Source organism: Aquarana catesbeiana, linkage group LG02, assembly GCF_042186555.1.
Source record: "Aquarana catesbeiana isolate 2022-GZ linkage group LG02, ASM4218655v1, whole genome shotgun sequence".
NCBI classification, from domain to species: Eukaryota; Metazoa; Chordata; class Amphibia; order Anura; family Ranidae; genus Aquarana; species Aquarana catesbeiana.
Genome location: NC_133325.1, coordinates 500176812 through 500192216, shown reverse-complemented (window position 1 = coordinate 500192216; position 15405 = coordinate 500176812). Strand labels below are relative to the sequence as shown.

Sequence of the window (15405 nt, the reverse complement as noted above, 5' to 3'; positions counted from 1 at the left end):
ATAAACATGTATTGAAAAAGAAAATAAATACCTTCATAGTGGAAGTTCGTATAGATAACAGGGGATCATCCACAAGATAGGACAATCCCTACAGGATAACATGCCGACAAAAGATAAGAACACGATTGATTGTAACATTCCAGCATTCCGATCCTCAGCACCAACATTCAAAATTGCACATGCCAGTTTTTAGAGAACTAGGAGACTCTTTGTAGAAGCACCTTAACCAGTGACTTTATGATTTTTTTCTTAGGGTGGAGGGAAAAAATATTCAGATCAGAATTAAATATTCAGATTATTAATTATGAACTGCCATTTCAGATTTTCTTGCAAATATGTGGCAATAAATATCTGTGTATGCATCAATCTCAATTTTTGATTTCTTGAATCTCACCAACATATTAGGTAAACTTCTAGTCTGTAAATGAGGATGATCAGTGTAGTTCTACTTTAATGTCCATTATGAGTTGCAAGTTTTGCTGTTTACCTTGGTCTGCTGGCGTATAACCAACTTAACTGCTCTACTGCACATTCTAGGTGAGTGTATTTGGTGTGTATCTTAAACTATTTGTGGAATGTCCTATTCAGTCTACGCTCTGTAGCTCAGTTACAGACAATAAAGTAGTCTCCTTGTTCTCAAAAACATAGTTATGATTCATAGTAATTTTCATAAATGACCAAATGATAAGTGTTGGTTTGAGAATTGTCTCCCTTCTGCATTTCAGTTCTTGAACCTGATTTATGAAAACTGATGAGAAATATTTTTATTTTTATTCCTTCTGTCGTTTTAAGTGCAGGCTAGAACCAGCACCAGTATCAATACTACTACCTATCCTTATGCTTTGCACCACATGTATGCTTAGGTGGCAGGGCTTCTTGTGCCCACTATGAAACATCAGGAAAAATCATGGCACATCAGAGCAGTGTAGCACTGGCATATTTATGATATTGTATATTTCGTATGTATTTGTTGACAAAGGTCCATTTTGCAGCCAAGGTATACACCTCCCAACTTTTTGAGAAGTGAACGAGGGACACCTATTGGCAAAAGTATGTGGGCATTGGACACACACCTCCTGTCTTGCCCCCTTAACCATCTCAATACAGGGCACTTACATCTCCTTCCTGCCCAGGCCATTTTTCAGCTTTCAGCGCTGTCACACTTTGAATGACAATTGCGCGGTCATGCTACACTGTAACCATGTGAAAGTTCTATCATTTTATTCACACAAATAGAGCTTTCCTTTAGTGGTATTTAATCACTTCTGGGTTTTTTATTTTTCCCTAAAGAAAAAAAGACCAAAGATTTTGAAAAAAAAAGTTTTTCATACTTTCTGTCATACTTTTGTAAATAAGTAATTTTTCTCCTTCGCTGATGAGCAATGATGAGGCAGCACTGATGGGCGCTGATTAAGCAGCATTAATGGGCACTGATGAGGTGGCACTTATGGGCACTGATGAGGTGGCACTGATGAGGAGGCACGAATATGCTGCACTTATGGGCACTGTTAGATGGCACTGATATGTAGCACTGATGGGTGGCACTGGTGGACACTGGGCACAGATAGGCGGCACTGGTGGGCCAGATAGGCGGATGAAAGGTTTAGCACTGTGAAACACTTTCTGAAAGACGAATAGTGCATTTCATATACAACGTCATGAGACCAAAATGAGGGACAAATGAAGAGGAAAAAGGGACAGAGGAACTTTGTTCTACATCAGGGACAATCCCTCGAAATCAGGGACAGTTAGGAGCTATGAATGTGAGTTGTGCACTGTCAAGTACGTATCTGTAAAAGTTTTGTGTAAAACTGCATTTACACCTACTGTTGTAGATATAGGTCTTACCTGAATAAAAGGAATAAACTCTTTCTAAGGTTGATCTTAAAGTGTATAGTGAAAAGTAATTTATTAATTTCCACATTGCAATTATATCTAGCCTACGCTTTACAAACTAAAGAATCTGTTTAGACTGCTTAGATCTGTTTAACGGACTTTGTGATGATTCCCACACATTTGCTTTGAATTCCGTGATAGGCATTCACCATGCCCTGTGAGTAGGCACGGCTGTGTCACACATTTCATAGAGCCTGTCTCCTGAACTAGAGAGGTACTGAGAGGAGGGGTTTCAGAAGGTGAGGTCAGTACAAGAATCGCTGATTGCAGGCAGCAAGGTACTATGGGATATGTAGTCCTTAGAAATGGAAGGTAAACAGCAGAGGAGAAGCTGCAAAGCATGCAGGGAATCTGAGAAATTGTGGAAAGAGATGGTCAGCAGACAGGTAGAACAACATGAACAGAAATTTTCCAAGTAAGCTTACATTGAATTGTCAATAATAAATATTCTTTGCATTTCTATTACAATGGTGATTATTTAAAATGAAAGTGTATGCTGTGACTATGAACTCCTAGAACTTTAGTGTGCAGTGGCTGCTTTGAGCATTTTGTATTAAAATGTCAGACACCTCTAGGACCTAATATGTTATTTATGTGTAATTTATTGGGATTTGAGCACAAACATTCTTTTAGTTCCATTGCATAATGCATTGACCTGGGTCTATAGCTTTACCTCATGTTGGCACTATATATCCCTTAAAATAGGCTATGAACAAGTATTTGGCATTTTGCAAAGTAGCATAGGGACTGGCCAGAGAGGGATCACTTTGATACGGTTGACCATTATTGCAATATTCTGTGTGCTAACCATGAATCCTTAATTTAAAGCTGTAATAAACCTAAAACCAAAAAATGTATTATATGTATTACAGCTTACTAATCCCTAGATGTGGTGGCTGCATATGAACTAGCAACAAACAAATTGAAGCCACGCTCCAGCCCACACTGCAGTTACACGAGCAGTGGCAGCAACAGATTTTTTATTTTGGGATAAAGGCTTTACATAAATAAATAAAAGCTAATCATTGTAGTCACCCCTGTCAGTGATAAATGGTTTGTCTCAACACTCTTAACTGATACTATGTAGGATAGCTTGTTTTTTTGAAAAATAAAATACTTAGGGCCCTTTCACTGATCAGTTTTTGATGCACTTTTGGTGTTTGAAAAGCAGAACAAAAAAGCATGAAAAATGTATCCCTTTAAATACTATGGAACTGTTCACACCGCTGCTGGGGCCATGCATTTTTAAAAGTCCTGTATGTTGCATTTTTAGTTCATGTTTAACACCAAAAACACATCTCCCTATTGGAATTAATAGAAAATATATAAAAAACACACTGCAGTGTATTTTTGGTATGCTTTTTGAGTCACACGTCCATGTTTCAGAGGTGCATTCTGGGAGTCAGGCAACCTGAAAATGCATAAAAAATGCATGTGCATTTTAACCATGTTTTTTTCAGCGGAGCAGTGTGAAAGGGCCTTTACTGGTTGGATCCCCAGGTGAAAATAAAAGAAAGAAAGCCTAAAAAAGAAAATGCAACAAGAATTGGTAAGCTATAATATAATAAATGTTTGCACTTGGGTTTAATGCCAGTTTAAAGAACATTTTCTAAAGGTATGAAAGGGTGTATAAGTAGTGTACTGAGGGTAATTTGAGAATTTTACCTTGACTCAACAGTCCTCAAAATAAGTTAAGTCTCTATATATGCATGCCCACTAGAGGGAGCCTTTATTCATTTGTACTGTATACAGTATTCAAAATGTGGTGCCATAAGCAAGCTAATGCAGAAGTAAAACATTAATATTTATATGGTAGAACATACGATTATTACTCTGAATATTGATGAATTGAAATATTCAGGATATTGTCTCATATTAATGCTGATCACAGCAATTTATGGTAATTTCAAATACTCCCAACCAGCTTTCGATTGCAGAAGCAAAATGGATCAATGTACCAACAGTTTAATAATTTATATCTATATGGCAGGGATAGCAGACAGTAGAATGTGGTTGACATTTACAGAATTTGTTGCATTCTCAGCATTAGAGTTTAGAAACTGGCTGTTATTGACAGTAGAGAAAGTGAGATTCTGTCCTCGGTAGGGAAACAATTTTATTTTCTAGCTATCGGTTTCAATAGTTTGACTCTTTGATATACAAATGTAAATGTTGTGCATGCAAGAAAAGTAACCTTTGTCCCCTCTGTGAAGACAAGACCTTAGGTTCCAGCTTCCTGTGTATTTTAAATGTTGTTCTGGAGGAAGCATGAAAAGACCCTGTCCCTGCTGTACAGTATTTTTTTTTAAAGATAAGAGGCTATTTGTGATTATTCTTAAAAAATTCAAGAGTACTTTGGAAATTTACATTTTATGTTGTCATACAGATATACAGCCCTGAAAAGCTCTTTTTTAAATGATGTGAATACTGTATATCCAAATTATCATACTATTAAAGATGTTTCTTCAGCCTTTATAAGCCAGGGATCCTATTGTTCTTGCAAAGGCTTCTAGGGGGTTCAAAGAGCGGTGGATAATTCAGTTCTCATCTGATGACATCTGCAAAGCTCTAACACAACCTCACACAGTACAGCCAGCAGGTTGGGACCAATGGAGACTTTCTTCTAATCTCTCTGGTATGTAACCACTTAATATCATGATATTAAGGTAAAGATAATGATCTTTTTAGCTGTCTCTAATGCCGCGTACACACGGTCGGACTTTCCGGCATACTTAGTCCGGCGGACCAGAGTGTGCCGGACAATCCGCCCGTGTGTGGGCGCCGGCGGACTTTTCCGGCGGACTTTTTCCCAAAAGCCCGCCGGACCTAGATTTGAAGAAAGTTTTAAATCTTTCCGCCGGACTCAGTTTCGGGCGGAAAGTCCGCTCGTGTGTGTGCTAGTCCGACGGAAAGCCCGCTCGTGTGTATGCTGGTCCGACGGACCAGATACGACACGAGGGCAGGGTATTGCATCTCGCGCTCGCTGCAATAGGAAAAACAAATTTTCCTATTGCGGCGAGCGCGGGGCATTCCAGGCCCTTAGGTCTGGTATGGATTATAAAGGGAACCCCCTACGCCGAAAAAACGGCGTGGGGTCCCCCCTAAAATCCATACCAGACCCCGATCCGAGCACGCAGCCTGGCCGGTCAGGAAAGGGGGTGGGGACGAGCGAGCGCCCCCCCCCTCCTGAACCGTACCAGGCCACATGCCCTCAACATGGGGGGGTGGGTGCTTTGGGGGAGGGAGGCCGCCCTGCGGGCCCCCCCCACCCCAAAGCACCTTGTCCCCATGTTGATGAGGACAAGGGCCTCTTCCCGACAACCCTGGCCGTTGGTTGTCGGGGTCTGCGGGCGGGGGCTTATCGGAATCTGGGAGCCCCCTTTAATAAGGGGGCCCCCAGATCCCGGCCCCCCACCCTATGTGAATGAGTATGGGGTACATGGTACCCCTACCCATTCACCTAGGGAAAAAGTGTAAGTAATAAAACACACTACACAGGTTTTTAAAATATTTTATTAAACAGCTCCGGGGGGGATCTTCCTCCGGCTTCGGGGGTCTTCTTCCGGCTTCGGGGGTCCCTCCGCTTCATCTTCTCCCGGCGTCCGGTTGGTTCTTCTCCGCTCTCTTCTCTCCAGTTCTTCGGCCGGCTCCTCTGCTGTCTTCAGGTAGCTCTCTTGCCAGCAGAGGTCCGGACTTCTTGTCTTCTTCTCTTCTCCAGATGTTGACACGACGCTCTCTCCGGCTGGACTGCTCTCCGAGGGCTGCGTTGTGACTTATATAGGCGGAGACCCCGCCCCCTTTTGATGTCACAGTCCCTGGGCATGCTGGGACTGTGATGTTTTAGGGGGCATGGTCACTGGGTGATGTTGACCACGCCCCCTAAAACGTCACAGTCCCAGCATGCCCAGGGACTGTGACATCAAAAGGGGGCGGGGTCTCCGCCTATATAAGTCACAACGCAGCCCTCGGAGAGCAGTCCAGCCGGAGAGAGCGTCGTGTCAACATCTGGAGAAGAGAAGAAGACAAGAAGTCCGGACCTCTGCTGGCAAGAGAGCTACCTGAAGACAGCAGAGGAGCCGGCCGAAGAACTGGAGAGAAGAGAGCGGAGAAGAACCAACCGGATGCCGGGAGAAGATGAAGCGGAGGGACCCCCGAAGCCGGAAGAAGACCCCCGAAGCCGGAGGAAGATCCCCCCCGGAGCTGTTTAATAAAATATTTTAAAAACCTGTGTAGTGTGTTTTATTACACTTTTTCCCTAGGTGAATGGGTAGGGGTACCATGTACCCCATACTCATTCACATAGGGTGGGGGGCCGGGATCTGGGGGCCCCCTTATTAAAGGGGGCTCCCAGATTCCGATAAGCCCCCGCCCGCAGACCCCGACAACCAACGGCCAGGGTTGTCGGGAAGAGGCCCTTGTCCTCATCAACATGGGGACAAGGTGCTTTGGGGTGGGGGGGCTCCCCCAAAGCACCCACCCCCCATGTTGAGGGCATGTGGCCTGGTACGGTTCAGGAGGGGGGGGGGGCGCTCGCTCGTCCCCACCCCCTTTCCTGACCGGCCAGGCTGCGTGCTCGGATCGGGGTCTGGTATGGATTTTAGGGGGGACCCCACGCCGTTTTTTCGGCGTAGGGGGTTCCCTTTATAATCCATACCAGACCTAAGGGCCTGGTATGCCCCGCGACGGGGCTCGCAAGGTGTCAATCTCGCCGATAAAAGCGGCAAGATTGACATCCTTTTCTAGTCCCGTCGCACCTGAGTCATGTTCAAAATGAACGGACTTGTCCGTGTGTGGGCAAGTCCGTTCATTCTGAAAGTCCGCCGGAACTCCGGCGAAAGTCCGTCGGAAAGACGGGCGGACTTAGCCCGCCGGAAAGTCGTGTGTGGGCAAGTCCGTCCGTTTTAAAGTCCGGCGCACCTGGCGGACAAAGTCCGTCGGAAAGTGTGCCGGACCAAGTAGGATAGAAAGTCCGACCGTGTGTACGCGGCATAAGGAGGAACTGTTACCAATGACAAAAATGCCAAAGACAACAATCTTCCCACTGATCACTGATATAAGAGCATCCTTCTCTCACTGACCACCATTCTAGAGGGCTACTCTTCCACTGAGCACCAATGCAGTGTAATGGGGCACTTCTTTGATCACTGATGCAAGCAATCATTTCTCTAACCACCAACCAGCAATTTTAAAGAATGCTACAATTTTCACTTTCTGGGTTTTTCTTCTGATCATTGTTTTTATTAATCTCATGGTTATTACTAATAACTGTGCTATAAAGAGCAGTGTCAAAAAGGTGTAAGAAGACAAAGTAGGACACCTACTTATTCAGGGTCGGTGCTACCACTAGGTGAACATGGCAGCCACCTAGGGTGCACCCATGGAATGTCCTAACAAGACAGCGGCATATACAGAAACTCATCCCCTGCAGCTGCTGAATGCCTGCTTCTCCTCCTCTCCCTCCCACAGGCATTCAGTGACTGCAGGAAGGATATGGAGAGGATAGGTTCCTCTATATGCCACCCCTCTTATCCAGGTCCTGCTGCTCCACTGTGATCTCCCGGCCCCACTGTTTCCTCTCTCTTGGCCCCCGCTGTCTTTTCTCCTGGCCCGCTGTTTCCTCTCTCCTAGTCCCACTTTGATCTCTTCTGGCCCCACTGTTTCCTCTCTCTTGGTCCCCCTCGTCCCCCAGCTCTGCCGGCTTCCCTCCTCTCCCCTCCCACCAGCTGCTGCGGGGGATCTGTCAGTGTTCAGTACCGCTCACTGGCTCTGTTTTTGTTTATCATTCAAAACTGAGGTATAGTAAACTGTGTTTATTAACCCTCAGTTTATTAATGAACAGGAAGCCTCTGTACAGGTATTCCTGCTCATTCATTCTGTGCTGCTTAGGCTCCAAATATAGAGATTGAGGGTTGAGGGTGCCCTCAATCTCCATTCTCTGTCTCAAAGGTGAAACATCAGAGGTCTGTTTAGACCTCTAAAATTTTACCAAAGTCCTTCAACGGTGGGTCCTAAAAAGATATGAAAAAATTGTAAAATAAATAAAATGTTAAAAAATAATAAAAATAAAAAATAAACAACTACTGACACCAATGGAGTGAAGCTGGCTAAATATAACTAAAAGGTATTGAGTAACCGGTAGCTGTCATTATTTGTGATCTGGTTTAAAAAAAAAATAGCCCTTGGCATTTTAGACTGAGCAGCCCACTGCCACTGATGTTCCCCACACACTGCTGCAGGGTTGGATGATGTTAGCTGGAGAAATTTGGCAGTTTCATGTTTTGTTGTTTTTAATATTTTCTACTGTTTTTAAAAATTTTAAAGTTTTTTTTTTTTTTTGGGGGGGGGGGGGTTCAAGTAGCTGGTCTTGCCTAGTGCATAACATATACTATTATATCTACTAATTATACTAATGCACCATAAGCTGTAGATAAAATATTTTTAGCAGAGATTCCCTATAACATATTTAAAGGATTGCTTTGTGATAAACTATGAATGTTAACAAAATCCTGCGGCCAAGGTTGCTATGACCCCCTATTTTATAAACTGTTAGTCACTTGTAATGGTCTTAATCTGGTCATTGCCTACAAACATTTTTTGAAAACTGGCGATATGTTTCAGTCAAGTAGCTATTTAAATAAGGCAACAGCTATCTTGTTCCCGCAGGACTTTTAGTGAGTCACATCTCAGACATATATAAAATGTACATACTTTTAAAAACAACGAATCATACACAGATTAATAGTAGAAAATACATATGTAATGCTACACATAATTCAATAGAGAAACCTTTACATTGAGCCTGGACAGTCCATATCCACCATTAACCTGTAAGATCTGTTCTAGCATTCTCAACGTGTTTTACGAGGAAAACCTTGCTTCTTCGGGAGAAGCACAGAGGAGTATCTGGAGATAAAGCACACATAAAAGTAACAAAAAACATGAACAAAGAAAAAATAATGATCAGACCTCACATTATCAACTTATAAGTAACACTACATTGAGGTGGAGGCTGGCTACTACCTTCTACAATCGTAAGTTGATAATGTGAGGTCTGATAATTTTTTTTTCTTTTTACTTTGTTCATGTTTTTTGTTACTTATATGTGTTCTTTATCTCCAGATACTCCTCTGTGCTTGTCCTGAAGAAGCAAGGTTTTCCTCGTGAAAAGCATGGAGAAGGCTAGCACAGATTTTTAAGGTTGATGGTGGCTATCAATATGGATTGTCCAGGTTTATTGTAAAGGTTTCTCTATTGAATTATGTGTAGCATTACATATGTATTTTCTACTATTAATCAATGTATGATTTGTTGTATGAATACTAATTGGGACTGAGACATCACCTCCTGTTTACCCATCTCACACCAGCTTCTTTTCTTTGTTGTTTATTTAAATAAGGCCTCTTTCAGACAACTGTTCTGGTCAGGTCTACCTTTCAGTTCTTTATCATTGAAGACAGACACAGTTTTTGTTTTATCCAGCTGTATTTACATCCAATAAAAGATATAACACCAACATGTCAGAAAAAAAATCAAAAACAGAATCACTGAGTTGCAAAAAGGATCACCCCCCTCCTAATTTCATCAGGTGAAGCTAATCACCTTCTCAATGGCACACAAAGCCATTTGACTTTCAACTGTGATCAACTGTGGTCATTTTGATTAGCTCAGCATGAAAACAGCTTTCCTGGAGCATTTCAGTTCCTGGTAGTACAACTGAAGCAAACAGCCAACTATGGGTGGCAAGACACTGTCAAAAGATCTCTGGGAAAAAGTTGTGGACAAGCACAAGTCAGGAGATGGATAGAGAAAAAAATCAAAGGCTTTATCAACTCCTAGAAACACAGTGACGTCTATTATTAAGAAGTGGGAGTTATTTGGTACAACACATATCCTCCTTGGATTAGGATATCACTCTGAACCAGATGAAAGAGCCAAGAGAAAACTGGTCAGAGAGGCTAGCAAGAGGTCTACAGCACTTATGAAGCAGTTGTAGGAATTTTTGACAAAGAGTGTTCATTGTGTGCATGTGACAACAATATCACACATTCTCCACAAATGTGGCTTGTATGGGAGGTTTGCTAGAAAAAAACAACCTCAAGAAAGGCCACATGCAGTCACTGTGATGAACGCGGGTGTCAGATCCCTGCCCTTCTCACTAACTCGTGACAAGGACCAGCCAATCTCACACCGCGCTGTCACTAACGTAACAATGCCACTCTCAGCTGCACAAAGATTTTCCAACTTGCGGGACCACAATCTAGGTACCAGCAGCCTGAGAGCGATTGTCACTGGGCTAATCAAACAATTAACCATTTAACTGCCACCACTGACGTTTGTTTACTGAAGTATCAGAACTTCCACCAATTTAGCATTACAATTATGATTTTAGAATAATCATCTGTAACACACACTTTCTCCACAGACAGGTATGTTCAGAAAGTTTAACCTATACAGTAGCACTCCTAAGAGACAGGTTCTTGGTTAGCTTGCATTAAGAGCTTAGGGACAAAATTAACTCTTTTCAAAATAAGGTTTTAATAATGAAAAGGTCAAAATTTTTGCAAATAAAATATTTACAGAAAAAGGTGTTTCAAAGAAATAAGAGCAACATACTGCCACAGAGTAACAAGACAGAGTGAGAAGGAGAATACTTGCGCAATGTCCTTGGGGTGAACAGAGTTCAGTCGATGAGCCAGATGTCAAAATGGTTCTCAAACTTGGCAGATGTTTCTGATCTAATGGTAAAGGAGAACTGACAACTGTCTTGGCATCTCCTCTTTTCTCTGGGATCAAAGGGGTAGTGACAGATGCCCCTGACCAATAAAACGGATAAGGAGGGTCCATGGGCTGTCCGGGATTTATGACAGTATATTTACCCTCCCTTACATACAGTTTTATACCACTATTCATATCTCCCAATATGTACCGGTTGCATTCTTGAATAGATTATTGTTCCGCATTGTATTCTGTGTCCAGGGATACTAAACACAGGGTAGCTCAGATAAACGTGTCACCCAGGAGGCATCTGACAGCTATCTTCTCTCTTGTATGTCTTAGCATGGTCATGCTTGGACTTCGTTCAGTATGAAATTCCACATTCAAATATATACTTTTTATTAATGTGTCATGTTCCTGTCTGAGTTTATGAATCATGTGTGGATTCTTAAGTTTTGAATTGGGCAGAAGTCTCTGAAAGGTCACTTCTGCTCTGCATGCCTTTTTAAGACCCTCATTAAGTCTGAGCATCCTTGGATGGCATGTTATGTATTCTTAATGTATTTGGTTATAGTTTTTCTGCCAGGACTCAATTAGCTGTTTACAGCCATGCACAGGCCCATGCCCGAGATAACGGTTCTTTTGAACTAAGATGGAGTCTATGGATTCTATGAAGTAAGGGGGGAATGAGGGGGTTACGATTACTGCTGCAATTTAACTAGTCTGCCAAACTGTCATGGCTGACATCTTATTTCTGAACAAGATGGCCAATAGCTACAGCTTTTCGTGTGTCTAGTATGTGATATCATTACAGTCATGACTGACCTTTGCAAAAATGCACCTTGAAGATTCTGAGGCCTTAGGAAAAATGTGTTTTGGTCAGATGAGACTAAAATTAAATTATTTGGCCTCCATGACAAACGATTTGTTTGGAGGAAATCCAATACAGCTCACCATCCAGATAACACCAATCTTACAGTAAAGCATGGAGGGAATAATATTCTGTTATGGGGGTGTTAATCTGCAGCAGGGACTGGAGCACTTGTCAGGATAGAAGAAAATGGATGGGGCAAATTACCATCAAATTCTTGAAGAAAATCTGCTGCCCTCTGCCAGAAAGTTGTCAATGGGAAGAAGGTTTACCTTCCAACATGACAATGACCCAAAGTACACAGCAAAAATGACCACACAGTGGTTGAAGGAGAAAAAGGTAGGAACAGAGGGCCCCTAGAAGGCATTTTTCTTAAAACGTCCGTTTCAGAGGCTCTCCGGACTGTCTGATGCCTAGGATAGCTTTGTGTGTAGGCCATCTTTCCTGGATGTAAGCAGAAAGCAGCCAAACACCGCCATAACCAGCGTTAGATGCTGTCGGGGCAGACGTGATGTCACACGGAGGACATGTAGGACATGCTGACTTGGAGCTGGTGGAGAAAAGGTGAACGTCCTTGCATGGCTTAGTCAGAGCCCAGACTTAAACCCCATTGAACATTTGTGGAATGACTTGAAGACTGCAGTTCACAAACAGTCACCATAGAATGTAACTGAAATTGAGCAGTAAAGAAGAGTGGGCAAATATTGCAAAGTCTATGTGTGCAAAGTTAGTAGAGACATATCCCAACAGACTAAAGGCTGTAATTAATGCAAAAGGTGGTTCAAGAATATACTGACACAAGGGGGGTTATACTTTTTCCAACTCAGTGATTCTGTTTTTATTTTATTTTTTCTGACATGTTGGTGTTATATCTTAGATAAAGACAACTGGATAAAACAAAAACAGTATCTGTTTTCATTTCAGGCTGAAAAGCAAAAAAACTGGATTATTTGAAATGGGATGATACTTTTCTATATCCACTATAATTGGGGTTTTTGAGCAGTGGGTGTGTTTATGAATATTATTAGGCATTACAAACAGGTAAGCAAAAGGGACTCCCAAATCACCAGAAAAAAGACAAATGGGAGAGGGGTAGACTAGTGCATTACTGTTAGAAAGAAAATTGAAGCCCTGGAAAGTCAGAGTGGAGGAGATTTACTAAAAACTGGGGAACACTGAATCTGGTGCAGCTGTACATATTAACCAATCAGCATCTAATTTCAGCGTGTTCAATTAAAGTGGGGTTCCACCCAAATTTTGAACAATATCTGTATGTATTCTCTTAATTGCCTAGAGGCTGACATGCCGGTTTAAAAAAATTTAAATCGCCGTAATTACCTTTTATTTTTCTATTCTTCTTTGCACTTCCTGGTTCTCCTCCCATGGGAGTAGGCGTGTTTCTAGCCTCTCCCAGACTCCTGGGTGCTAGTCTCAGGCTTCCCAGGATGCCACTGAGCATGTACGGGAATGAGCGGTGAATGCTGGGAGCACAGCATTCGCCACATCCAGGAAATAAATGCTTGTGGGCTTCAAATGCCCACAATGAAGATGGAAACCGCCTGCAGTGAATAATATAAGTTATTCTTTCCGACGAAATCTGACACAGGCGGACATATTACACACAATATGTGAGTATGTAATGCTGAGAAGAAAAGTTTGTGAATGAACTCAAAAAAAAAAAAAGTGATAGATAGGTGGACCCCCGCTTTAAGCTTTGACAATAAAACCTAGAAGCAGATTGGTTACTATGCACAGCTGCACCAGATTCAGTGTGCACCAGTTTTAGTAAATGTCCCCCCAACGTGTTCACAGCTTGCATATCTTATGCCCCGTACACACGGTCGGACTTTGTTCGGACATTCCGACAACAAAATCCTAGGATTTTTTCCGACGGATGTTGGCTCAAACTTGTCTTGCATACACACGGTCACACAAAGTTGTCGGAAAATCCGATCGTTCTATACGCGGTGACGTAAAGCACGTACGTCGGGACTATAAACGGGGCAGTGGCCAATAGCTTTCATCTCTTTATTTATTCTGAGCATGCGTGGCACTTTGTCCATCGGATTTGTGTACACACGATAGGAATTTCTGACAACGGATTTTGTTGTCGGAAAATTTTATCTCCTGCTCTCCAACTTTGTGTGTCGGAAAATCCGATGGAAAATGTCCGATGGAGCCCACACACGGTCGGAATTTCCGACAACACGCTCCGATCGGACATTTTCCATCGGAAAATCCGACCGTGTGTACGGGGCATAAGAGTTCAATTTTGTCTGGAATGCACTTTATGTATGTGTGTACAAAAAAACCTTAACAATAAACAACAAACCATAGAAAGTATTTTGCTATAGCTGTGCTCTAAGTGGTATTATAAAATACATGTTAATCATGTCAGAAATTTAGAGCTGTCCTGTGTCCTGTCCACACCTCTGGTGTTATCTCAAGCAGCCTGATTATTCCTTCCAGTTCTTATCATGGACTATAAATCAATAAATGCTTATGTTGTTGTCATGAATAGAAGTGGTTTGATTCAGTAGTTTAGCAAACATAAAACTAGGCAGTGCTGACATCACTCAGTCCACAAAAATGCTGTATGTTGTCAGCCCACAGCTACATTTCTGTACTTCCAGGGCCTTAAAACACAGGGAAACATGCATGAATTGCAGAGATGTGCTGCATATGTTTTTATTTTTTGTTTATTTTGTCCTGGCATATACTTTAAGCGGAATTACCACTAAATAGCTCAATATTAACATCTACTTTTCTTAACCTACTCTTATTTTTTAAAAAGACTGCTAATCAGTTTCCTTTAATGTATCCAAATTAATTTTAGCTACTGATTGCCACCCCCCCTGGACTTCTTTTGCAAATTTATTTTATAATAACCATATTAGGAGATTATCTCTACCAGACTTAGAGGAAAATTATGTTTAGCAGTATACAAACTAACTTTGGATTACAAAATGAACATCCTCCTGGCACTGCACTTTCCTAATAAACCATTATATGAATCTGAAGTATTTAGACAAATCTTCTGTTTAGATAGATACCAGAAGGGTGGCAAAAATGATAAATTATTCCTTTAGGCTTGATTTTTGAAGTTCTGCACATTTTCCTATGACGCCCCTTTGTGAAGAAATCAGTGCTATTTTTCAGTGCTAAATTCATGCTTCCAGAAAGTCAGAACCTTGTTCAGCTAATACATTTTGATTAGAAAAGACTCTTGACATCCAAAGAAGCTTTTTTTCTTATTCAATATACCTGGAGATTTATGGATATAGTATACTGCGGTAGCATGCAGAGTCAAGCCATCACTGGTGGTTTATCCCATACTTAATATTTTTTATTGATACCATGTTTAATGATTTTTGATAATACAAATCTTTATATAACATCTTCACTGAAATGCTGTTTGTCTTATAGTTTAGACAAAAATGTGTTGAGAGATGTAAATCAAAGCTGAACCAAAGTTTTAAATGGACTGTTGAGCTTAATTATGTTTTGCACTCAACAGGTTTATAGTTGAAGTCTTCAAAAAAATGAATTCAGATTTGTTGGACTTGATAAATCCATAAAGGTTACAATGATGTAATTTTTTTAACTATAATTGTCTCACATAAGTAGAGTCATTATCACAATTCTGGTCTTGCTGTGCTATTCTTGGGATTGCTGCCCAAATATTTACTTGGACCACTTTACCCATTACACTTTAACCCCCTTTGTAGATACTGCGGTCATAACAGGTCTTCTTGCAAGTCTAGCTTAAAAGCCATCCTCCTTAGGTTTCCTTTTAATACATTTTACTTTAAAAAAAGACAGCAAAATTCAGACTTGACTTAGAGAAATTAATGAAGCAACGGACATACTTTCTGCCTTCCTTGTTTCATTTAGATGAGAAGAGAGTTGATAATTAGGTAGCA

At 41.6% G+C, this 15405-nt stretch overlaps 1 protein-coding gene across 4 annotated transcripts in view; it reads right to left on the bottom strand.

The window, feature by feature from the left end:
* KCND3 (potassium voltage-gated channel subfamily D member 3) overlaps positions 1-15405 on the bottom strand; it is an 856217-nt gene that overhangs the window by 12675 nt on the left and 828137 nt on the right. For 3 of the 4 annotated variants that reach the window (XM_073615736.1, XM_073615734.1, XM_073615733.1), the window contains exon 7: positions 32-88. The exons of the other annotated variant lie outside the window; for it this stretch is intronic. In XM_073615736.1, coding sequence (XP_073471837.1) covers positions 32-88 — 57 coding nt within the window. The remainder of the gene's footprint in view (positions 1-31; positions 89-15405) is intronic. 4 annotated transcript variants of the gene reach the window in all.